Here is a 27,265-nt window from a genome sequence, read left to right as displayed (position 1 = left end):
CCATAAAAACTCCAGCACCACATTTATCTGAAGGACACTCTTGATGAGCCATTCATATTTATTGAGAGATTAATATCACATTTATTGATATTTGGGGTGGAGTTCTGTTCATCCTGTTGAGTGGACTCTTACTGTTTTGTTTTACCTCTCTAACCATTGTGGAATCAGGGTTCTGGACTTTAGCTTTAGGTTATTTTACACTGGTGGTGTCTATTGCACTGGTCAGTGTATAATGCAGGTCTGAGTACTTACTGCAGGGTAGGTCTGGTCATCACAAATTGTATCAATGATTGCTTGTCTGGGAAAGTCTTCATTTCTCCCTCATATAAGAAGCTTAATTTTGTGGGATAAAGAATTCTATTCTGGCCATTATTCTGTTTTAGAAGAATGGGTCCCCAGTTCCTTCTGGCTTGTAAAATTTCAGTTAAGAAATCTACAGTTAGTCTAATAGGGTTTCCTTTGTAGGTTACCTGCTGTTTTCACCTTACTGATCAAAGGATTGCCTCTTTTATGTTTACTTTGCCTGGGCTAATAACTATATGATGTGGTGATTGTCTTTTCACATTAAATCTCCCAGGAGTCCCATGTCCCTTTATCTGGATATCTATATTTCTGGCTAGGCCAGGGAAAATTTTCTATATTATTCCTTTGGATAGATTTTACAGCCCTGTATATTTTCTTCTTCACCCTCAGGGATACTTATGATTCTTGTTTGGCCTCTTTACATAATCCCACATTTCTTGTATCTTTGTTCATGCCTCTTGTTTCTGTATTCTTTCTCCTTGAGTGATTTGTTTAGCTCATAGGTGTTATCTTCAAGCTCTGACAATTTTCCTTCTGTGTGATCCAGCCTATTCTTAAGGCTTTCCATTGTGTTTTGTAATTCTTTGAATGCATCTTTCATTTCCAGAATTTGTTTGATTTTTCTGTAATACTTTGATTTCTTTAAAGAATATTTCATTCATTCCCTGCATTGTTTTTGTGGCTTCTTTGTGTTGGGTTTCTATTTTCTCTTGAAATTCATTGAGCTTTCTTACACTTTATATTTGAAACTCTTCATCTGTCATTTTAACCATTTTATTTTAGTTGGTATCCATTGCTGAGGAACTAATGATTTTTTGAGGGGGGGGGCGAGGACTTTTTGCTCTGATTTTTCATATTTCCTGAGTTCTTTCACTGATTCTTTTCATCTGGCCTCTTGGTTGGGAGCTGTGGTGCTAGGGCTGGTTTATGACCCAGTCTCCAAGTCCCAATGGATTATTCCCTGACAGTGCTGGGGAGAGGAGCACAGGTCCTGAATTGCATTAAAGGTATTTTATCAAGTTTGATGTACCTCTTAGGTTACCTCTGACCTATTGTCTTCACCTCTTCCCAATGGAATGTAGTGAGCTTGATCTTCCAGCTTAAGCTCCAAGCTGGTGAATTGTACTTGTGGGTATGAACCCACTGCTCCCTAATAGCTTAAGATGGAAGACGCTATAGGGTTGTTTCTGCTGTCATTGATTATAGTTTACATGGAGGAGCCAGTTACTGAGGTGATCTGTTGTGCCTGTGGTAGGCTCTCATCCCCCAGGTAGGGTATATGAACGCTTTGGGAGGGGCCTTGTAGCTCCTGCCTGAGGTGGGGGAAGAACTAAGATGGATTGTAGCTGGGGTGTGAGAGCTTAGGTATATGAGCTTCTATGAGGCTTAGAGGTTGCTTATTTGGCCACTAGAGGGAGCCGCTGATATGGCGTTCAGGGCTATCCCTCCAAGCTTGGAGGGCTGGTCCTGATGGGAGGGGTCCACTGTGCAACTACTGAGGCTTCTAGCCAGGTCTTTTCATTTCTGTGCACAAACCCGGGCACTTTCCCCTCCTATTGTTCCACTTGTGTTTCCTGCCTACCCAAGATGGGCTCTCAAGCTTCCACACAGTTCATGAGTCTGGCCCACTGGCATGCGTCTCTGCATATCACTGGCAGGTAGGGAGATCTCTAATTGTGTACCTGTTTTCCACCACTAGACCCCCAAGGTGAAGTAGGTGGACCACTCTATATCCAGAAGTCTCCAGCAGGGCAACACTCCCACCAGGGGAATATTGGCAGCTCAAGGAACTCTTGGTTCAAGCTGAGCTCCCTATTAAAGTGAGTGGGTGTGGGGCAGCTGCTCTGATTCAGCCTGGGGTACCTGAAACATTCGACGTTTGATTGCTATGGGAACTAGTACTTATGCAAATTGAGTTACATTGGCACAGCAAACTCCAATATGGCAGTTCTCTGGGAGAGAGGGGAGAAGGAGCTCACCCACAGAACCGTCCTCTATTGTGCTCCTCTACATCCTCCCAATGGACACAGGTCTCACCTGCTGCCCAACCCTGGAACTGGGATCTCTCCCTTATGCCTCCCTGCCCGGCTGTCTGTGCTATCAGCAGGTGAATGTGCCAAACGCCTGTGGGCAGGAAGATCACAGTCTGAGGTTGCCCTGCCCGCTGGGGGTGGAAATGTGCCCACTGTACTGGAAGCAGGTCACTCAGCACAGAAAACTCTAGTGGCTGCTATGGTTTGGGGGGAGGGCGGCTCTGGACTTCCTGCACCACTCTTGAGTTGGTGGGGGGCACCCATCTGCCGTACTTGCCAAGCCACGGCCCTCTTGTCCAAGCTGCAGCAGCAGTTATGTCGACCAAGGCAGGCTTGGCTGGGAATGCGCTCTGGGAGTGTGCTCCCATTTCCCAAGCAGGCTCTGGGGAGGAGTATGCTCCTGTTGGGGGAGCCACCGCACTCCCAGCTGACCTTTTGGTGGTTGTAATGGGGTGGGTGTGGCCACACAGCTATGAGTGCTTAAGCCAAAATTGCCTCCTGGGATGCCAGAAGTGGAGGAAGGGCAGAGGAGGAGGCATCCAGATGCAGGGATCCTGACTCTGTGGTCTCTCGTGGCACTACCCCATGGGATGAGAGCCCGGTGTCCCATTACCGAACTGAGGCTCCCAGGTGGGGGAAGGAAAAATACCCTTATCCTTTCCTAGGGCTCCAAAACTCCCTGGAATTAGTTTGCACTGATTACTCCCTTCTGTCTTCCTCTCTCTCAGCTGCTCAGTTCTTCCTGGTGGTGTTCCCAGACTCCACTGGTGTCTATCCCCAGGGTCCACTTCTGAGCAGTAATCAAGCTCTGTTCTCCTCATTCCAATCCTCAACTCATCTGCCCAGAAGCTCTGACAAGCTTTGTCTCTAGTCGGCCATCTTTGCTTCTCTAAAAAAACATTTTTATTAATGGTTTGAGTAATAAAATAGGTCTTTTCTTCCATACAAGAATATTGTTTGTTTTTCAAAACACCTGAGGTCACTGAGAACATGACCACTGTATGTATGTCTGGTTCACTGATTGAGGTTTTCAGGGACTACTTAGGCAATGAAACTTAGATGATTGATATTATGGCTTTACCTTGAGCACTGTAGAATCTAAGACCCTAGTTTATCATGAAGAGTGTTTCTTTTTTAAATCTTTCAACTTTGGCAGGTCCTGGGCTTTGATTTTTGTTTCCTTCAACAAGCTAAGCTCTCAGAATGAAACTTCGAATTCTCTGGGATTGGCAAATAAACTTAAGGACAAAGTGGCTTTAGTGCTTTGGTAATTTTGGGGGGTTCTTCATTTGTTTTTCTCCTCAATGTATCCAGGTAACTTCTTTCTATCTTGCCAGCTCTTTAATGCTTTCAAAAGATGTTTGTGTGTATGGGGTGCCATGCACGCATGAGGGGGTGTAGTTCATCACTTTTGTTTTCAGTAGAGTGGGTGATGGACCAAATAACCTAGAAATCCAATAATAGAGTCTACATTCATGTAAAAATTGTACAATTTAATGAGTACATTTGTATATTTAATTATAATTTGATTTGTTTTTATTAATATTTATTTAATTTTTACTTTTCTTAGAATAATTTAGTTCAATAAATATTGACGATTAAGCTTTCTCTGATGGAACTAAGTATAAAAATGTTTTTTTTTAAAAACCCCTCAGAGTCGTTTGGATGTATATTTGTCACAAAACCCAGAAGGAACATCTGTTCAAAATATGGCCCACTGGATTCAGGTATAGCTTAAAGGTCATTTAAATACAAATTGATTTACAGTACTCATTTTACCTCACCATTCCTGGGTTCATGCCATCACCATAGAATGGTAAATTTAGAAAGATAAAATTTTTATATATTTTTATAATTCTTTATAGTTTAAATATAGTTTAAATATGTATATGGTTTATAGTTTTATAGACTAATATATAGTCTTTATATAGACTAGTATATAGTCTTTATAGTCTTTATATAGACTAGTATATAGTCTATATAGTCTTAAATAGACTAGTATATAGTCTATATAGTCTTAAATAGACTAGTATATAGTCTTTATAGTTTAAATATATATTTAAACTATCATAATCTATTATATCTTCTAAACCTAAGCATAATCAGAGCAATAAAAATATCTATGTTTTACAAATGAGAAAATGTCAAAATAGTAGACTAGAGATCATCTGCCCATCAATTTACTTACTCAACAATTCAAAGCTATTCCCTTAAGAGAAAAAGTAAGACTAGAGCACAGTTCTCCTAATACCTGGTCTGAAACACTTTCACTAGACTACACTTTCTCTTCTGGTTAAGTCACAAGCTCTTTGAGGACCATGAACAAGGTTATTTCATTTTTATATTTTGAAGACCAACACTTCTTGGCATGTAGTAGATACTCAACTACATATTTGTTCAATAAATGATATTGATAAAGCAAATATCCAGTGTGAATATAATCTTAATATTGAAAGCCAGGATAACATAGTAGAAATAACACTTTCCTGAGATCAAAAGACCAGAGACCAGACATTAAATCCTTTTTCTGAATCTTAGTGGTAGTATGACATTGATCAGTTCATTTAACCTTTCTGATTGAGTTTCCTCAATTTTTAAAACAAAATTAATAATAATTCTTTGATCTAAGAAAATTATAAGAATTAAATAGGATAATGATTATGAATGTTAAAGTTAATAAACACTAGATAAAATTAAAGTATCATTAAAATATTGGATAAGACTTTCTTGTTTACAAAATATTTCAGTCGGCAAAGTAACTGTTTTGATGTAAATTATTAAAAATCTTTATTATAACTTATCTTTAGGTAAGATAACTTATCCTTTATTTCCTGGTGATGGCTAGACCAGGAGAATCTAAGCAATCTTTGTATTTATTCACTCATTGTAAAAATATTTATTGAGCATCTACTATGTGCCTGGTACTATTCTATGCTCATACAATACATCAGTGAACAAAACAAAGGCTCCTATCTTCCATAAGCTTACATGCTAGTAGTAGGTATGTTGATAATAAACAATAAGTATATGAAATATATAAATTATTACAGTATGTTAGAAGGGGATAGAAACTACGGAAAAATTGGGTTAAAGAGTGGAGAAAGGGGATTATGCTGGGGAGTGAAGTGTACTTTTGAATAGAGAGGTCAGTCTTCAGTGAGATGGAGATATTTAAGAAAGGATTTGAAGGAAGTGAGGGAATTAGCAATGTGGATATCTGGGATGTCTTAGTCCATTCAGTCTGTTATAACAAAATACCATAAATTGAGTGGTTTCTAAACAACAGAAATTTATTTTTCATGGTTCTGGAGGTTTTATTTTATTTCATTTTATTTTTTTGTGACAGAGTCTTGCTTTGTTGCCCAGACTAGAGTGAGTGCCGTGGCGGCAGCCTAGCTCAAAGCAACCTCAAACTCCCGGGCTCAGGCAATTTTGCTGCCTCAGCCTCTCGAGTAGCTGGGACTACAGGCATGCGCCACCATGCCCAGCTAATTTTTTCTATATATATTAGTTGGCCAATTAATTTCTTTCTATTTGTAGTAGAGACAAGGTCTCACTCTTGCTCAGGCTGGTTTCGAACTCCTGACCTTGAGCAATCCGCCTGTCTCGGCCTCCCAGAGTGCTAGGAATACAGGCGTGAGCCACTGCACCCAGCCTGGAGGTTTTATTTTACAAAGTCCAAGATCAAGATACTGGCAGACTTAGTGTCTGGTGGGGGCCTGCTTTCTCTTTCATAGATGGCACCTTCTAGTCGTGTCCTCCCATGGTGAAAGGAGCAAAAGAGTTCCCTTGAACCTCTTTTCTAATGGCACTAATATCATTAATGAGGGCTTTTCAGGGATTGTAGTAATGAAGGTTTTTGATATGATCATAGGGTGAATGGTTGGTGTAGGGGGAAGACAAGATCATTGAAGAATTCAAGAAATTTAGAGGGCAAATTTTTGGAATGATTAAAATCAAGGTGGAAATAGTTTTAGAAAGAGTAGCAGTGAGCAGGAACAGCAAAAGATAGTGTGTGATATAATTGAAAGGTATAAGATTCAGAGGTTGGAGTTTTAGGGAAGAAAAGGTGAGAATTGTATAGAAGATGGAATAATAAGTCATATTCTTTAGATTTCTTCTGTCCTCACATTCCATCCTTACCCTATCCAAAGGAAAGGAAGAACAAAGCCCATCTTCATAAATACCAGCAGACCCAGTACAAAGGAGGCATATGTGTAATGCATACCTAATTTGCATCAGTTGCCACTATAATGAACAAGTGGTATGGCCCTATTTTTTGTTTCTTTTCCAGCTTTTAAAATCTACACACTTGAAAGCTTTTGACTGGGGCAGGCCTGATCTAAACTTGATTCATTTTAATCAGGTACGTAAGTATGTCTAAACTAAAAACTCTCTTCATGATTGCTTCAGATGACTTTGCTATAGACCAAGGATCATCTGTAAACCCCCAGAATACAATAACACAGTGAGAAGAACCAGTAGTTGAAGATAATGTTGGTTTGGTCCATATCACCACATCCAACCAAAGTGGCTTTTCCATATTTTCTATGTATTTTAACATCAAATATCCTGGAAAAGTCTAGAAAATTTGACAATCAATAGAAGAATTCATCACCCTCAAGAGGAAATATATTGTGTTTGTAATATGCATAGTTCTGTACTTAGTTAAATAAGAAATAAAAAGCATAATATATATTTTGACCCTAAACCAGTTATTCTGTTTGGGAAGATAAGACAAACACAAATAACATTTAGGGAAAAACTTAGAAGTCAATGATAATGTAGTAAAAATTGTATGATTATAATAACAAAATTCTCAAAGTGTTAGAACCCAAGTCTGTCTGATTTCAAAGTTTATGATTTTTCAGCATAGTTTTCTGCCTCAGCTAAACTCCAGGCTTGATGTGGTCTGGTCATGTTAAAGTCTGAACTAAAATTTGAAGATCAAATAATGAGATCAGAGTTGACCCTGACTGCCAATATTTACAATTTATTGATAAACACATGGACAGTAATACAGCCACAGAAAGTACTTTCATGTTTTGTAAGTAGTACTGAAATCAGGTCTGTGAAATGTTTGAATACTTAGAATTAGAACAAACTACCTAATTTTGATTTATGTATGAGTTATTTCCAAGCAAAATTGTAATACCTATTCATTTTTTCATACTTGAAAAAGTTGAAATGAGTTGAATCTATTAGATTTCAATTCGTCACTTAAAAATTAGTAAATAGAACCTCCTAATATGTCACTTCCTATGGAAACTTATTTTACTCATTTATTTTTAGACAACTCCTCCATCATACAATGTGACAAATATGAATGTAGCAATTGCAACTTGGAATGGTGAAAGTGACTTGTTGGCTGACCCTGAAGATGTTAAAATTTTATATTCTAAACTCAAAAACCACATTTACCATAAAACTATTTCTTACTACAATCATATTGATTTTTTGTATGGATTAGATGTCTATGATCAAGTTTACCATGAAATCATTGATATTATCCAAAACAATCTATAATGAACCATGGCACTCTGTGTTTAAGGATCTATATTATTGCTATTAAAATCCAATTATTTTCCTTACTATGTACATTCTTTCACTTTTAAAATAAAGTATGTGATTTTTACCTTTACTTTCTCACTGCCCCTAGGCCCTCCCTTCATTAAATCAGTGGCATTTAACATCTCAGGGAAAATAGAAGATTATAAATCAGTCCAAGAATTCTACTGAGTTTCAAATTTAAATACCTAATATCAGAAGCAATCATCTTTAACATTTTCAGCAGCAAGAGGGATTTTTAAGAATTTTTTCTTTAAAAGAACATGAGCTTATATTATAAAAATAGTTTGATGATATGAAAGTGAATTTTTCTCTATGCTGAATGAAAAATAAAAACACTTTTTGATCTATGTAAAGAAGTTTGGTAAGAAAGTGAGAAAAAAAATAGCCTGGATAACAGTGTGATGTTACTGGCTTGTAAACATTTCAGGTGAAGCCCCAGATGTAGGGAGATCATAGAAACCATAGAGGGGCTGTGCCTCACTTCCCAGAGTATATAGCCTGGGAGACTGATGTTTTCTTTACAGCCTGCTGTGTGTTAAGAGTAGCAATGATTGACTTATATTTCTAGGTAAATAGATCTGAGGGTGCCCTCACAAAATATTATGCACTATAGTTAGTACCAGAAAGACCAAAGAATTTCCCATATACCAGTGTAGATATGTTCGAGAGAACAATGGAAGATGGGACAAGGCCTAAGATTTGGAATGAAAGGATGCTGGCAATAAATGCAACATATATATTATAAATAAGAGCCACAGAGGGGGCAAGACAATGGGCATCAGCAGCAGATGTACACTGAGCCTTTCTCAAAATCACATGCAGACTTCCAGTTTCCAGTTCTGCCTGTAAGGAGCTTGGAAGTGATCACTCAGTCCAAACAATAAATGAAAAGTTGAACAGACTGAAAACTCAACAACTCCTCTTGTCATTCTTCTTGGCACTTGTACAATTTTGTAAATTTTACCTCCAGGAGCCTGACCAAGTTTTCACAGTAAATATTGGAGAAAAATCCCCTTGTGCTTCCAGCAGAGAGAGAGGAAAAGAAACCATTTTGAAATACATACAGCACTCTGTACTTCTTAACAAGACCTACCCTCAGGAGAAACTAGCTAATCCGAGCCTAACATGCAGGGTTTTATCAAAGCCTAATGGATCTGTGGGAAGGGGAATACCCAACTCATGCGTATTCTAGCTATCCTATTGAGATGGAACTGAGAAGCACTTTGAAGTTCACAGTCCAGAGGCATAGGCTCACTAAAAACTAACACTTCAAGTTCATGGCTAAGATTTGTATGACATATAAATTTTTTTATGTCACTGAATGTGATTCTTTTTACTTTTTTAACCATTGGAAACCATAAAAGGCATTTTTAACTCATAGGCCATACAAATGCAGACAAACTGGCCAGATTGACACATAGGCTACAGTTTGCCAATGTCTTGTCTAGAGCAAATGGCTGGTTAAAGTGAAAACACTAGCTCTGATTAATTTTTTAAATATATAAGTCTTCCTTAAGGAATCCCCAAATCCTTCCTTTCATAAGATTCTCTAGGTGTTGCTACCTCCTGAATCTGCATACATGGGTTGATAGGGAGGAGGGAAGAGAAGAATAAAGAAGAAAGAAAGACAAATGTTGTGGAAGACAAGGAAAGGACAAAGCAGTGGAATTGAGGATGACTGAGAGAAGAATCTGAGCACAGCTTTTGCACTTTTTGCAAGGCTTTATCTGTATTTTATTTCTTTCTTTTTGCAGAAATTCCCTCAAGATAATTCAGAATGTTCCTTTAGGTTGTTATGAATGTTAGATCATATTAAATAAAAATTTTATTTAGTATTAAAAAACACACAGGAAACAAAAGATAGTAAAAACTCTTATCTCTTTTTAAAGTTCAAACAATAGGTCTTTTATTTTTCTCTATGCACTTTTTTATTTACCCAGCAAATGAAATGTAGTTAATTTCAAAGATAAAATTCCCCTCCCAAGATTACTTTATCTTCATCCTCCAGTCAATAATCCCTCAGAAGTGCATGTTGATTTTTTTACCTTAAGCTTAAGGAAAAGCCTAAGTATGTTAACTGTGCCAAATTGATATTATCCATATTGTACACTTGGATATTTTTCAACCATTGTTTATTGTTCTCTTTTCAGCAATTTTCACACTTCCGGCAAAAGAGTGATATGCTTAAAAAAGGAGTTTCAAAACTTTTAGATTGCTATGTGATGTAAAGTTTCTTCTCAGTCTCCTCACAAACTTTAGTAAAATTCATATCTCTGCTTTCAGAGTTGAAGATAGTGTGTTTTATAAGAAAACTGTAGGAACTGGCTTTAAGGATGTCCACCTAGACTGGACTGTTGCCTAACATTTGGACCCAACAGAATCAGCAGCATCTCAAATTAATTGCTCATACTAAAGCCGACTTAAGAGTGAATGCTTGCGAAGACTTTAGGGACTTGAAGGACTGCAAACTAAATATGTATGTTCATTTTGGTTTCTGGTATACCACTTCAGAGTCAAAGAGAATCTGTGAAAGTTTCTCTAAGATGGCAATTATAGCCTTTGAGGGAATGCACTATTTTTAAAAAGATATTTCCTATACAGAACCAGGTATAAGCAGAATTATATGAGGAAATGAAATTAAAGAAAAATTTAAATGTTTTTAACATTAAGCTGGAAATTCAGGTTTCATTCACTCATAAGTTTAATTCACAATTTCTTATGAAGTTGAATCTCTTCTGAAAATGATAAGAATGGCTTCACTTGGTTCATGTTTTTATTCTTGCTTCATCACCTTATAAATGAGTCTGAAAAGACTGGGTTGCCACCGTGTGGTAAACCATTAATGAAATTTTGGAACCACTGGTAGAGACCACGTGACTCCGGTAATTAGGGACTTCGGTAATTACCGGAATTGAAGAGGAAGTCAGTACCATGGACAGAGGAAAAATTTGCGACAGAGGTGGTAAGAGGTGTATACCACAGATATGGTAAGAATCTGCTGTGGAGATATTTTAGCAACTAAGTGACAGAAGAATTTGAATTACCTATGAATTCAAAATTTTAAAAATTTCTGTCTTCATATTGAATGTTTAGCTGTATTGGTAAGAGTATATGCTAAAGTGAAGAGTTGCCAGGACTCATACATTAAATTTGTAATTTCATGTCATCAGTAAGCAGAAACATATTCCACATATATGTGCTGGTAACATTAAATAAAATGGCCATAGAGCACTCATCCTGGAACCAAGGCCAAATGAATAAATTTAGTGTGGATATAATATATAGCAAAGCATTGGTCAGTAAATTGGACTTCAAAAGAAACCAAAATTGTGATATAAATCTTGGCTGTTAGTACAGCTAATTTGGGGGTAGGGGAGAGAAGGGACATGGCTATGCTCAAAGAAATAGACCAAAAGTGGTTTCACTGGTTTCTCTTTCTCTTTTATTACTCTGATGTTTATGTAATATTTTGATGTAGAACAGGTAACAAAATCGTCAAATTGGCAACAGACTCACCTCTACAAGTATTGTTTATGGAGTCTTGGGTTTAACAACTTAGACCATTTATATGCTGGGGCAGGCTCACAGGAGAGAGCCCAACTTCCTCCTTGCCACTGTCCATTCCTCAAAAACAAAACAAAACAAAACAAAACAAAACAAAACAAACCTCCTTCTCAGCCATATCATCTTCACTTCAAAACCTTTTTACTTACTGATATTGAATTGTTTACTTGCAACAAAACTTCAATTTGGTTATAAATGTAGTCCTAGATAATTGACCAAAGTCACCATACTGCATTATGGCCTATAAAAGCAGGGTACTGCTTTTAAGAGGCACAGAAAAATAAATGACTAAATGTAAACACTAAATTTAAATATGAATACTAGAAAACTATACTCTTTGGGGAAAATGATTTCGAACTACAGAATTGCTTTCAAAGTAAAATTGTTAATCAAGCTTAACTACAGTATAAGATAAAAGGATGATCTATGTGTAAAAAATAAAACATAAAAATATTCAAACACTTTGCATCATTTGAAAGAGGACATTGATATAAAGAAGAGCAGCAGTGACCTGAGAGTCTATCTCGTATCTATCAGGAACAAGCTTTGTGACATTTCACAACTCTTTCAATCTCATAGAACCTTAGTTTCCTAGTTAATAATTCTTGGGCATCTGAGGCAAACCAGACAATTCTTCTCTACTCTTATGATTTAATTCTATTTCTTGTGGGGGAAAAAATGAAGTTGATGTACTACTGCTTTCTTTCAAAGCACCAGTAGCTTACCTTTTTGGCACTAGGGGCTGGTTTCATGGAAGACAGTTTTTCCACGGATGGTGGAGGGGTGAGGGATGGCGAGCAATGGGGAGTGGCTATAAATACAGATGTAGCTTCATTCTCTTATCAGCCACTCACCTCCTGTTGTGTGGCCTGGTTCCTAACAGGTCACAGACTGGTACAAGTCCATGGCCCAGGGGTTAGGATAGCAGAAGGACTCACGGTCTGGTTTGGGAAATCACAGAAAACAAACCATTCCATTTATAATTGTTATTTGTTCTTAATCATAATGAGTAATCATATAATCAGTTGGAACTGTTCATCTGTGTGTCTGTCTCTCTCACCTGATTATGAGTGCCTCGAAGTAGAAACTGTGATTCATTCAGTCCCAGCGATGTGAGCCTGGGACAGCTAGAACAGCTCAGATGCTCAGTGACTCAAAACAAACAAACAAACAAACAAAAACCAGGAAGGTTGCCATGAAATCCTGGAAAAAATGAATATGCTCTTCTTGAACCTGATGCTTAACTAACTCCACGTTACCCCCTCTTTGGGTCCTGCTACTTCCTCTACAATAATGCACAGACATATGCAGGTACACACGCTGCAAATAAGGAAGCCCATCAATCATTACACCTGCCCTGAAGATGAGGGATCTGTGGAGGCCTGAGGTCAGCTGAAAGGGGAAGCTGCTGAGGATAGCTGGCCCAAAACTCTCAGGTCATGAGACAGGAAGGAGAGGACTTTCTCCAACAGTCCTCTATTGTCCTTAGGAGGAAAATCACTCATTTTTCTCTGTTTCTGTAATGTGCCAATAGAAAAAATAATTAAATTATCAACCAGAATTATATTCTTTCAGTACTGTGCATCCTCTCTTAGCCATAAACTTGAAGTGTTAAAGTATCACACTTGCTATGAAACCTGCTTAGATGTCCAAGAGGTATTAAAGCATTTGAGCTAGGGCTACTTAGAACATTTTAATTGATTCTTTTACGTTGAGTTAAAATTGAGACTAAAGGATCTTCACTCCTTCACACTACCACTCCTAAGTCCAAAAACTGCTATTTCCAATTTTGTGCATTTCTTCAGACATTGGCAGTGAATTGTCAGGTATTGAGGGAAGGGAAAAGAAAGGGGGAGTTTTAAAGAAGTTAAAATATATTTTTATCTCAGACATATTTAACTTTTAAAAATTCAAATGATTGGAAATATGAAATTGTGTGGGTCCTTTAGAAAACAGTTTGTCAGTTTCTTAAGAAGTTAAAGATAAACTTACCATATGACCCAGAAATTTTACTCCTACATATTTATCCAAAAGAATTAAAGCATATGTCATTGCAAAGACCTACGTATAAATGTTCATAGAAGCTTTGATCCTAATAGCAAAATAACTGGAAACAACCAAAATATCAATAAGAGGTAAATAGATAAGCAAATTGTGGCATATTCAGACAGTAAAATACTACTCAGCAATAAAAAGAAACAAATGATGGATATATACATAGCATAGATGAATCTCACAGCTACACTGCTGAATGAAAAAGAGTACATACTATATGATTTATACAGATAACAGGAAAACAATACATAGCAATAGAAATCAGGTTACTGTTTGCCTAGGGAAGGGGATGGAGAATTATTAACTATATAGGAGGATTCTGAGGGAACTTTCCAGGGATATGGCAAAATTATAAACTGTAACTGGCTGGTGGTTACATGAGTATATAGGTTGTCCAACTCATCTGAGTGTTCACTTACATTGTGTAAATTTTATAGTATGTAAGTTAGACCTCAATAAAATTAATTTTAACAGAAGTCAAATTACTCTGAAGTTTAAGTATTTATTGTATCCTTTAACTGTATTAGAAATAAAAATAAAGAACTGTATCCACATAATCAATCCTCACCCTCTAGTTCTCCCTAACTCTAATTATATACATAAATCCTAGGGAAAAACTGATGATTAAAATATGTAAAGCTGAAGATAAAAGGAGAAATATAGAATATGCTGTATAGGACAATTAGGAATATATTTATTTAAGCAAAAATAGTACTGAAATAGATTTTAGAGGAATAAAGTGGTCACTTGATAGAAGCATCGGTAAAATTGTTAAGTGATCCAGTAAGAAGAAGGCTAATGTTATATGTTACATATTTTCATGCAGTAAAAAAAAAAAAAAACAATAATGGATATACTAGTTACCATTAATTGAATGCTTATTATATTCAAGTGCCTTACACACACTATCTCACTAAATTCTTAAGACTCTGAACTAAGTATTAATCCTATTTTAGAGATGAAGAAATGAGTTCATAACAATTAAATAACTTGCCAAGAAAACTACAAATAATAAACAACAGAACCAAGATTAGACCCCAAATTGACAACTGTATAGATATGTGGTAATGGAGTTTAGGAGAAAGATTGGGTTAGAGATACTGGAAGTCATTTACATACAAATTAAATGGTCTAGTCAAAGGATGAAAACAAGAGGACCAAAAGGATAATGATAGGATGATACAGTGCTAAACTTGAATATACATATAATATATATAGTACGTAGGTATTATATGTATGTGTTATACATATATTAAATATGGCTTTCTGCATCTGGGAACTGTGAAGAGTATGGGAGTGGGGCTTACTTGGATTTCTAGTCCTGATCTTCCTATTTTAATAATACCTATGAGCAACTTTTAGCAAATCTCCTTGGTACAAAGCTCCTTCCTTCTGTAATGGCTTAGCACCTGTGGTTCTTTATTTCTAAATAGCAAAAGCTCTAAAAAATAATAACTATTTTATCTTTTTATGGGCCCAACATGCTTCTGCTGTGCAATTCTGCTATCTTATTTTATCTTTTTATAATATAAAATATATTTTAAAAGAGAAAATAGTTATAAAATAATTATATATTTTATTAGTTTTACCTCTTCAATATGAAGGAAACAAACAAAACTGCCAATTTTATACTAATCGAATGATTTTCCCATAAGAATTAAGCTGTATATATCAGTTTGGTTAGGGTAAAAAAGCCACTGTAAGTATTCTAAGCAGAAAGGGTTCTTATATGTGGGATTAGATGTGCACACAACTGATGAAATGTTTCAAGCAGTGAACACTGGGGAAGTCAATGCTGGAAACGAGTGATTTATAGAAATGTGCCTGGGAGCTGCTGCAAATGGAAGCGCAGGAATTAAAGGGGAGCTGTAATTGCAGATCTCAGCTGCCTGCAGCACTGTGTGGATGAGTCACAGGATTTTGCCCAGAAGCTGCTGTAAACTTCCATCACTCGCCTGAGTCCTTGCTCACAGCTACCCCAGAGAATGAAAACCCTCTTACTGAGACAAAAGCAGAAAGGTCTTCTAGGAAAGAGAATACCAAGCTGTTTTCATTATAAGCAGAGGAGAATGTAGACAGTGTTAGTGGTGATGCCAAACTGATACCAGACCCAGCACTGGAAATTACCAGTTTTCTATTTGCTCTAGGCAGCTACATATAAACCAGCTCTATAATTCCCAACAAATATAGCAGAGTAGTTGCCCCTCCTCCCATAGATATGGAAGCATAAAATTGAGAGTGGGGAATACGTAACAGAGGGAATAGCCTGAATCATTAACACAGTACCCTAGAACTTAGGGCACTAACTTAAAAGATCTGTATTTCTACTTAGGTTCAGGAAATTTAGATTTTGAAATGAGAAGTTCTACCATTTTTTCTCCTTTGCTGGAAAAGTAATAAACTTCTGTTTCCTTCTCCTCAAACCATTTGTTCTCATCCCTCTGATTTGGCCTTGAGGACAAGTGCTGAGCTTTCAGCAACACAAATATTAATATATGGATACACCCATGGAGACACAATAGGCCAGTTGGACTAATTCTGGGATGTACATATTGAATTTTTTAATTGGTAATGAAGATTTATAATAAATAAGTATAACTAAAAATTTCATAATAATGCAAAGACATTATTTGCCTTTTATTACTCTTATTGTATCATTGGTATACAGTAGAGTTTTCCATGAGCTTACATGACACGTGATATTGCAATAGATTGAATGCAGACACAAATAGGAAAATCTATCTGCTTTTTGTTAAGCCAGACATTAGATTTGCAAAACTATAAAGCATCATTAAAAAAAAAAGCATCATAACTAGTCTTCTTTTATCTATCTATCTATCTATCTATCTATCTATCTATCTAGAGAAAGAGAGAGAGAGAAGCCACATAAACAAAAGCTTTTTAAGTTCCTGAAGGAGCTAAGGAAATTTCATCCCAAAATATGATTCCTTGATATAAAGAATATTTCTAATTAAATGCCCTTACAGATCAACAGGCCCTTGGAAGAGGCTTTCCCTCTATTTGCATAACGAGAGAGACCCATCAAAAGAATAATGAACTTCCCTTACTCTCCCTATTATCTGAGTATTTTGCAGGAAAGAAGATCAAGAATGCAAGTAGACCTGGCCCAAATCATTTCAAACATAATACCTGTCTCTCGGGTTAATTTATAAGTCAATCTGTTCCCGGATCCATTCATTGTCCCAAGTATCTATTTGTCCTCCCTAGCAACCATTATTGCCCATAAAGAAAATTACCTATACTCATTATCTCCCCCACCCCTCTAAAAGACAGGTTTACAAATATCTGGATCCCATTGGGATATTGAGTCATTCTGTGATTCTCCTCATGTGCATAGTAAATGAACCTCTCTCTCTCTTATTAATCTGCATTAATTGTGAGTTGATCTTTCAGCTAACTTTTAAAGGAAAGGGAAAGTTTCCTCTCACCACTACAGTCCCAATAATTGTAAGAGTATAAAGGTTCTTGAAAATGAAAAGATTGAGAACTACTAAATCAGAAAAGTGAACCCTCCATTGAATTTCTGATAGACATATCTTCCTGGAGCATACTTCAAACCACAAGTTAACTGCCATTTTATCTTACACCAAACTTTTTAATCTTATTTGGTTAGAAAAGTTTGCATTGACTGTAGCATTTTCCAAAGAACTTCATGAATCACTGTTCAAGATAGCTTACACATGAGAAATTCATGAGGCTAAGGGACCAATTGGTAGATAATGAAGGACCTTGTGCACCTTGAGCCACCTGTACGAGCATACCTCCAAGAAAAGTGATTTAGGGAACAAAGTCCAAATGAGATAGCCTCAGTTTTTCCAAATAGACAAACAGAATATAATCAGAGCTTTGACTAACTCTACATTTTATGCTTTAATTTGTCTAAAACATTAGTTTTTGTACTGAGACTTTTTCTTGGACACCTTCACTTTTTCTTTATCTATCCCTGACATCAGAGACTGATGGGCTTTCTGGAGCCAGAGTACAAAGCACAGATAGATGGAAAGCAGGAAGCAAAATTAGAAGGTGGGATTTGGGGGTAAGAACCACCAGATTGAATTAGGAAAGCACCTAAAAGTAACAAAAGATTTCAGTACTAAAATGAATTTGCTCTGATAAGGTTATTCAAGCATAAAAAAAATTGGCAGGACTGTATACATTAAAATGTTTATCAAAAAGTTTATAAATCTGGAACAAGAATTCAAAAAGTTCACCACACATTAAGCACTTTTATATACAATTATATTTTGAAAATTTTATATCAATATTCAGTTCTATTTGACAGAGTCCTTAATTTCAGTGATCAAAAATAGTATTTTCTTTCTGTGTTCAATCAGGCTTACTTTCTAAGCTTTATTGGACATTATCCCTTTCTTGTCCCTTGCTTCTTGTGCTGAGATGATAATATATATTTCAGGTTGTTAGTGCTATTGAAAGATTATTCTCATCTGTTTAAATACCAATTTATTTTATTTTATTTTATCCAATGCACTCTGAAAAATTCTTGGTACTATTAATTTATTAACCCAAGAATTGCTTCTAGGTTTTCAATCCCAAATCTTCTTCCTTTCTCTAACTTCCTATTTTCCTATGTTGTTCTTCTCCTTAAGAATGGAAAACCCTAGTTCTTTCCCTTTGGCAGTAACTTCCTGTTTTGGATAAGAGTAAAAAATTGATTTTCTGATTGATAGGAATGTATATTCTATCACACATCCTGGGAAAATCATTAAACATCCCTGCTGGTTTCTTTAGATCAAACTTTTAACTGCTTGTTTATTTTAATCTTAGTATTGAAGCAATACTGAAAATAGTTTACTGGTAGTTTACTTGTATCAGTAAAAGATACAGAAAGGGATACATTTGGGAGGAGGGAAGACATACAAAGGAAAATATTGGAGGCAATGAAGGTCAGGGAGGTGAATTGATCAAGGATGGGAAACACTTTCTGTTTGACTGTTTTCTTCATTCTTTCCTCATTTTAGCACTCTTCTAATGAGAACTTGATATTTTGAAGCTGATTGTAATCAGGATGGGTCTGATAAAATAATTTATTTTTTAAGAGCAAATAAGGATGACTAGTTGGGATTGTTTCCAAAAGTATGTTCATCACCAAGTTGTAGTTTTTAACCCAAATGTAGTACCTCTTAAAGGAGTATGGAACAGTGAGAATGGGGAGTGAGGAGATGGCTAAAGGAAGGTAACTTGTCCTACTTTTCAGTATGGATCAGATCCCCAAATAGTATGGGCTATGGATCATAGTTGTTTTGCAACCTTTAAAGAGACATCTGCTAGTAGTCTTTCCTTAGCATTGCAAGTATTATTTGGGACAAATCAAATTAATGTCATCCTTTAGAGAGAATGTAGTTTACCTTAAAGGAAAAAGTCTAAAAAGTGTTCAAATTTTGAAGTTTTGTAACTTTACAGCTATAAGAGCTTTTTTTTTTTTTTTACTTCAGAACTTCTTGTAGTTGTAGAGTACATTTAAGATTAACTAGGTCAACAAAAATGACATGTGGGCATAGCTAGCTCTAAATAAAGATTTTTTTAAGTTTTTAATTTTAGCCAAATCAAGTAAACCTAGAATTAACTATTTACTTGAAAACTTTACAGGTATAATGTCTTGATAGAAATATTTTTTTCCCTAAGATATCAAACCAGGTCACTATACAGTAGTAAAATTTGACTAATGAATGATGTAATTTGATTAAATAATTAATTCAACTTTACATGACCACTTATTTATTTTTTAAGTAAGATGTATTTTAATAAAATATATTAAAGTAAGATACATTTTGTTTTATTTTTATTTGTTAATTTGTCCCATACTAGAATATGATTAATTTTGCAAATGTATTTGGTACAACTGGTTTTCCTTATTCTTAAGTAAATTGGTCTACACAAGATGTAAGTGTAAGGATTTCTAATGTTCCCAGAAGATGCCTAAGTTTCAGTGAAGCTTTATTCTTTTCAGTATATATAGAAGACAAAGTTGAGGTTCTCTCTATAGTGGACAATAAACTCTAAATTTTCTCTTTGGGTTAGTTTAATGTCATTTCTTTGTGATGCTTTCCAGAGAAGAAACATAATTCTTGAATTCATAAAGAAAAATTATTTTATCTTATTAATTTAAAAATAGTAGACAATTTCTAAATATTTTGATCACAAAATACTTGAGCACATAACTAAAGGGTTATAGAGTTTAATACACAAAATATCAAACTCTGTAATGAAATATTTCCCAAGAAATAAAACTAGAATCGTTTGACAAGAAAGAAATTAATAAATATGTCATTAAATGTGTGCTCTGAAGTTGTTTATTTGGCATTCCATCCTTTCTTGGAGAATAATTCTGACAGAAAATTTTCCAAGTCTTCAGAATTTTGCCAGTTAAACTTCAAATTACCCTAGTGCATATAGCAACCCTTGGTTCCCTAAATATCTCTCTGGATATGTGAAGATTCCAAACTTCTGATTTCCTCCAAAGCATAAACTTCCTAATCAAGTTATTAACCAACTAATTTAAGATGGATAGACTTTTGAACTGCAGCCTCTCCCCATGGCTAAACATTTTACATACTTTTGTAGATTTGAAGATCTAAGCTATTACTTCTGATACTACAAAAGCCCCATGGGCATTACATTGGGTGATAAGAAGAAACAAGTCATAGGCAGAGTTTTGAGATGGGTGTCTCATTTGCTTTGCCTTGGAAAGTTCTCAGGAGTCATGGGCTGGCAGATGAACTATGTACATCTACCAGGTTTATTGCATCATGGAATTTCTCCTAATTCCTGGTTTTCTAAATGAATGTTGTCAAAAATTTATTAACAAAGGTAACTTTAATGAAACAAAGGTCCTGACTCCTTCTGTGTCATCTATTTCTGCTCACAACTAAGAAGAAGAAGGAAAGAAAAAAGTATGAAGTTTAGTATGACTAAATACTGTTCAAATTGAAGCTTTAAAATATTCATTTTTATTTTTAATATCCAAGTTTATATCAGAAAAAGATGCTCCAGGTTCTACAAGTTTCACTGTGATTATAAAACACATAGTTTATAAATATTAAGAGAATGAAGACATCATTTTGTTATTTGCAACTGTTATGATGTGACTGTATCCTCCCAAAATTCATATGTTGAAGTCCTAACCCTGAGTACCTCAGAATGTGACTACTTTTGGATCTAGAGTCTTTAAGAGGTAATTAGATTAAATGAGGTCATTAGGATGTGCTATAATTCAATATGTTTGGTAGGCCCACAAAAAGAGGAAATTTGGACACAGACAAGTACAGAGGGAAAACGATGTAAAGACAGAGGGAGAAAATGGCCATCCCCAAGTCAAGGAGAGAGGCTCTTTGATGTTGAACTTCTAGCTTTCAGAACTGAGAGTAAATAAATTTCTGTTGTTTAAGCCATCCAGTCTACAGTACTTTGTTATGACAGCCCTAGCAAACTAATACTGTGACTTTCAATGGATACTCCAGAGAACTCCAGGAAAGACCAAGGTGAACTATGTCCATGAGCAGAGACTCTGCTCCTCGCTCCTCCAATCACCAAACACAGAGCCTTAGCCAAGTAAACCTACCTGAGCTGCTTTTCTCACTTGTAAACTGAAGATGAGATTTACTGGCTACCTCACAGGTTGGCTCTAAAGAGTGCACATAATAATACAAGTAAAAGCACATACAATATACAAAGTGTTGTCTAAAACTAATGGAATCATATGACTCTCAGCAGTGGATAAAAAAATGAAAATAAAATAAAACTAATGGAATCTTAATATTCTTGAATATGTTTAACTTACTCTAGTCATTACATGACACAGCAAAGACAATTTTGTTCTCATGTTTCTTTTATACACTTGGCTATTGAGTGGGGCAGTAGTAGATAAATTCATAGTCAGAGAATCTGGGAGTTTCTTTCCCCAAAGTAGTTTTCCATAATCCTACCCCAAGACCTCTCTGTCTCTTGGCCAAAGCCTCCTCAACTTCCTTCCTTGACTCTCCAGTTGCTTTCTTAGTATCAGGGACTCCTTCAAAACTTTTCTTACCCAAGTGGTGGTGGGGGTGACGGGAGAGGCAGACCTCAGTAAGATTAGGGCTGCTGGAACTTGTTGACTCTAAGGGAGGGATCAACACCCTTATCCCTGGACCTAAGGGACCAATTCAGGACAAATGGGCCAGACCGAAAGAGTAGCCAGCAACCCAAGCTAATCTTTATTTAGAAATTCTAAAACACACCTATCTTTGTCCCTTCGGAAAAGTATGCAGACCTGGTCAGACTTTAAATCTATTTTATGGCTGCCTTAAAGATTAGGAATAAAAATATCTCCATCTTCTAATCTCAGTCTGTGTGTAGAAGGGCACCAAATAACTTCCCAGGTATAGCTGGGCTACTCTGGTATGCACGTTTTATATTTTGCTAATAAGTCAGTGATCTTTCTTGTAGAAGCTATTTTACATTTTAAAACCAACTCACTTTCACAAATAATAACATAAACAAATAAAGTATGCATTCCCTTCCAGTAAAGCATGGTTTTACAAAGATCTGCTGCTTTTGAGTGTAATTATTTGTGAGACCCCTTTTCTTTCTATGTATTCATTTGGAGTACTCTTCTACAATATCCGGGGACCAACAGGAAAATCCCAGCTGTACTGTGAATGGGAAAAGGTCTCCCTGTCTGACCCTAAGGATCTCCACAACTTACTCTACCAAATCCCTAACCTCATTACCTTCTGTCTCTGTCTTTCTACAATCAACTGCATTTGATCTAAAAGCATGGCACACTTCGGGATATTTACTGTTAAACTGTTGAAAACAATAAAGAAAAGCTTACTGGATGCAAAGCTCTGGATTTTTTTTTTTTTTTTTTTACTATCTGTATTGCCACCACTATATATTTTTAAACTCCATATTTTATTGACAATGAAATTTCTTTTACTTGATGCTATTATTTATCTTTCATATTCTTTCACAGGATTCCTTAAGTTTCACTGTAATATTTTAGTTCTCTGACATAGCATTATAGAAATCATTACCACATTTATGGCTTATATTTTTTCAATGCTGACATTGAGTTCATAATGCATATAAAACAACCTTTGGCATGATATTTTTTATCTATAGGAAATCCTTTTATCATCACAAATATTCTTCCTTCAGCTTTTCATTGCCATTCAATCTCATACATTTATTGAACATTTTGTAATTGTTATTGAAGGACCGTTACAGACACCCCAGTCTTAACAATTAACCTTTATATTAGTGAAAGATGATTTGAGAATCTAATGGAAGCCATGAAACTACTCACTGTAGAAATGCACAGAAATAAATACACACAAATTTACATCAAGTTTAGGTTACAAAACACCTGTCCTATTCAGAGTAGAAGGCCACTCTAGCAGAAGAACAGTTGTAATAACAATATAATCAATTTCCCCCAAGTGATAAAAAAAATTAAAATTTAATGAAGATAATCAAATAAATTTATTTGCTAAGAAACAAGAGTTGTCCCATGTATTTGTGAAATGATGTGGGGAATAAGCTAATTTAATATCTAAAATACTAAGTACCTGTTGAGTGAAAAGTCCTGTATTGTGCAATATAATGATACAAATATGTTTTAATGTAGTTCGTTTTTTTAACTAATAGGGCATGCTCTGAAGTCATTAAAAAGCAATACAAAACAGTAAAGTTTAAGGGCCAAAATGAATTGTATAGTCATCGAAGCGCAATAGGAGGTCATAGGAAAAAGAAAAATCAATTGGGTTGGGAATTTTAGGAACACTCCATTCCCTGGAAGAGAAGGGGTTGTCTAAAAATGCCTATTTACTGAATGAAATACATTCTTTGCTATTTGGACTCTATTTATGGGACAGTCAGGGCCATTGCAAGTTTTCAAGCCAAAAGTAATATAATTGACTTACACCTCAGAATTAAACAGAGCAACAATTTGGTGATACATTGAATAATGGAAGACTAGCTAGAATGCCAGTTAAGATTGATAGCAAACATCCTAGGGGAGGTGGAGTAAAAGCTTAGAATAAGATAAGGGAATTAGAAATGGAATTCGATGTTGATCAGTTAATACCAATTTGATGGTGAGTACATGTGGTGCTTGTTTTTCCATTCTTGTGATACTTCACTTAGAAAAATGGGCTCCAACTCTATCCAGGATAATACAAGAGGTGCTAGATCACCACTGCTTTTTTGTGGCTGAGTAGAAGTCTGTGTTATACATATGCCACATTTTATTAATCCACTCATGTATTGATGGCCACTTTGGTTGTTTCCACATCTTTGCAATTGTGAATTGTGCTGCTATAAACATTCTAGTGCAGGTGTCTTTTTTATAGAATGTCTTTTGTTCTTTTAGGTAGATGCCCAGTAGTGGGATTGCTGGATCAAATGGTAGTTCTACTTGTATCTCTTTGAGGTATCTCTATATTACTTTCCACAGAGGTTGTACTAGTTTGCAGTTCCACCAGCAGTGTATAAGTGTTCCTATCTCCCTGCATCCACATCAACATTTATTGTTTTGGGACTTTTTCATAAAAGCCATTCTCACTGGAGATAAGGGATAGCTCATTGTGGTTTTGATTTGCATTTTCCTGATGATTAGAGATGTTGAGTACTTCTTCACATGTTTGTTGGCTATTAGTCTTTTGGAAAGTTTCTGTTCATGTCCTTCACCCACTTTTTGATAGGGTTGTTTGATTTTGTCTTGCTGATTTTTCTGAGTTCTATATAGATTCTAGTTATCAGCCCTTTATCGGATTTGTAACATGCAAATATTTTCTCCCATTCTGTAGGTTGTCTGTTTGCTCTTGTGATAGTTTCCTTGGCTGTGAAGAAGCTTTTTAATTTGATCAGGTCTCATTTATTTATTTTTGTTGTTGCTGTGATTGCCTTTGGGTTGTCTACATAAATTCTTTGACTAGGCCAATATCTATAAGAGCTTTTACAATATTTTCTTCTAGAATTTTTTTTTGAGACAGAGTCTCACTTTGTTGCCCAGGCTAGAGTGTCATGGCATCAGCCTAGCTCACAGCAACCTCAAACTCCTGGGCCCAAGCAATCCTTCTGCCTCAGCCTCCCAAGTAGCTGGGACTACAGGCATGTCTCTTCATGCCTGGCTAATTTTTCTATATATTTTCAGTTGGCCAATTAATTTCTTTCAATTTTTAGTAGAGATGAGGTATCACTCTTGCTTATGCTGGTTTCGAACTCTTGACCTTGAGCAATCCACCCACATCAGCCTAGAGTTCTAGGCTTACAGGGGTGAGCCACCACACCCAGCCACTCTACTGGAATTCTTATAGTTGCATGTCTTAGGTTTAAGTCTGTTATCTATCATGATTTGGGCGAGTTGATTTTGGCGAGAAGTGAAAGGTGCAGATTCTGTTTCAGTCTTCTACATGTAGTTATCTGATTTTCCCAGCACCATTTATTGAATAAGGATTCTTTTCCCCAGTGTATGCTTTTGTCTGCTTTGTCAAAGATTAGATGACAATATGAGGATGGTTTTATATCTGGGTTCTCAGTCCTGTTCCATTGGTCTATGTCTTTGTTCTTGTGCCAATACTTAGCTGTTTTAGTTACTACAGCCTTGTAGTATAGCTTCAAGTCTGGTAAATTGATGCCTCCCAATTTGTTCTTTTTGCTTAAGATTGCTTTTGCTATATGGGATCTTCTCTGGTTCCATAGGAAATATACAAAATATGGAGGAAATGGACAAATTCTTAGAAACACAAAGCCTCCTTAGACTCAATCAGGAAGAAATAGAATTCCTGAACAGACCAATATCAAGTACTGAAATTGAAGCAGCAATAAAAAAACCTTCCTAAAAAGAAAATCCCCAGACAAGATGGTTTAGCACTTGAATTTTACTGGATCTACAAAGAACTGGTGCCTATCCTGCAGAAATAATTCCACAACATCAAGATGGAAGGAATCCTCCTGAACACATTTTATGAAGCTAACATCACTTTGATACTAAAACCAGGAAAGGATGTAACAAAAAAAGAAAACTACAGATCAATATCTATTTATCCATTCCCCAGTTGATGGGCACTCAGGTTGATTCAATATCTTTGTAATTGTGAATCATGCTGCTCTAAACATATAATTGCAGGTGTCTTTCAGATATAATGACTTCTCTTCCTTTGGGTAGATACCCAGCAGTGGGCTTGCTAGATTGAATGGTAGATCTACTTTTAGTTCTTTTAGAAATCTCCATACTATTGTCCAAGGAGGTTGTACTAATTAGCATTCCTACCAATATTGTATAAGCATTCCTTTTTCACTGCATCTATGTCAACATCTATTTTTCTTTGACTTTTTAATAATGAGCATGCTGACAGGGGTAAGGTGGTATTTCAATGTGGTTTTAATTTGCATTTCTCTGATGATTAGTGATGTTGAACATTTTTTTCATATATTTGTTAGCCATTTATATCTATTCTTTTGAAAATGTCTTTGGCCCACTTTTTAATGGGGTTATTTGTTTTTTTCTTGCTGAGTTGAGTTCCTTATAGATTCTGAATATTAGCCCTGTGTTGGATGTATAGTTTGTGAATTTTTTTCCCATTTTGTATGTTTTTTATGTAGTGTTTTGATTATTTCTTTTACTGTGCAGAAGCTTTTTAGTTTAATTAGGTCCCAATTACTTAGTTTTGTTTTTGTTGCATTTGCTTTGGGGTCGTCATAAATTATTTGCCTAGGCTGATGCCTAAAAGAGTTTTTCCTAAATTTTCTTCTAGAATTTTTATTATTTTAGGTCTTACATTTAAGTCTTTAAATCATCTTGAGCTAATTTTTGTACATGATGAGAGATAGGAATCCAGTTTCATTCTTCTGCATGCAGCTATCCAAAGGTTCACATTCTCTCATGGACCTTAGCATGTGTTGCAAAGTGGAAAGAAATTCCCCTTAGTACTTTATGTGAACACCCAAATTACCCCTAGCAAATCAGAATGCAAGGTTTATAAAGAAGCAGAAGCATATCTGGCTGTTTGACTATATTATTCCTTAGTAAGGATCATATATCCCTTTCAAACACTATGGGGATTTTAATTTTTCTAAAGACTCTGATCCCATATCCTCTTCAATTATAGTAAAAGGCTAAAGGAACACATCCTGCCTTCTCTTGCTTAAATCTATGCAAACAATGACATGAAGAAACATGGTTAATCTGGTTAATGCCTCCCACCTGCTAGTTAAATTAATTTGAATTGTATTAGGATAGCAAAGCTCTTCCTCTCGATGTCGATCCTTGTGAGGATCCATCAGCATTTTTTCCTTTTAAAATTTGCTGTTGTCAATAACAATCAACTAGAGTTGAGTGAAGGTGGGACATTAGTATATAAAAATATGTAAATACATAATATTTGATATATCCTGTCTTTTTCCTAATTTATTCAAACAACACAAGTCCAATTAGTTGTTCTCTGGAGATTGGTGAAAAAGTGTCATTTTGTTCTTTTCAACAATAATTATGTCTTCACTATTTCTGCTAGGTATATAAGTAATAATAAACAAAAAATGATTTTAAAAATAAATTGTAAGGGGAGGCAAAGGCAACATATGTAACCTTAACAACATTTGTATCCCCATAATATGATGAAATAAAAAATAAATAAATAAATTGTAAACAATTTTAACAAGTCAAAATATAATTCTCCTTTTCTTACACCATGAGCTCCAGATGCTCATGGTAGTTGTAA

The 27,265-nt window shown here is 35.7% G+C and overlaps 1 protein-coding gene across 1 annotated transcript in view; it reads left to right on the top strand.

The window, feature by feature from the left end:
* Positions 1-8,103, top strand: part of LIPJ (lipase family member J) — a 29,932-nt gene extending 21,829 nt beyond the window's left edge. Inside the window, exons 8-10 of the mRNA XM_076010379.1 lie at positions 3,992-4,063; positions 6,631-6,702; positions 7,629-8,103. Of these exons, the coding sequence (XP_075866494.1) occupies positions 3,992-4,063; positions 6,631-6,702; positions 7,629-7,862 (378 nt within the window). The 3' untranslated portion in view covers positions 7,863-8,103. The remainder of the gene's footprint in view (positions 1-3,991; positions 4,064-6,630; positions 6,703-7,628) is intronic.
* Positions 8,104-27,265: the final 19,162 nt, after the last annotated feature.

This window comes from Microcebus murinus, chromosome 14, assembly GCF_040939455.1.
Source record: "Microcebus murinus isolate Inina chromosome 14, M.murinus_Inina_mat1.0, whole genome shotgun sequence".
Taxonomy (NCBI): Eukaryota; Metazoa; Chordata; class Mammalia; order Primates; family Cheirogaleidae; genus Microcebus; species Microcebus murinus.
The sequence above is the reverse complement of the archived record's forward strand: the minus strand, read 5'-3'. Positions and strand labels throughout refer to the sequence as shown.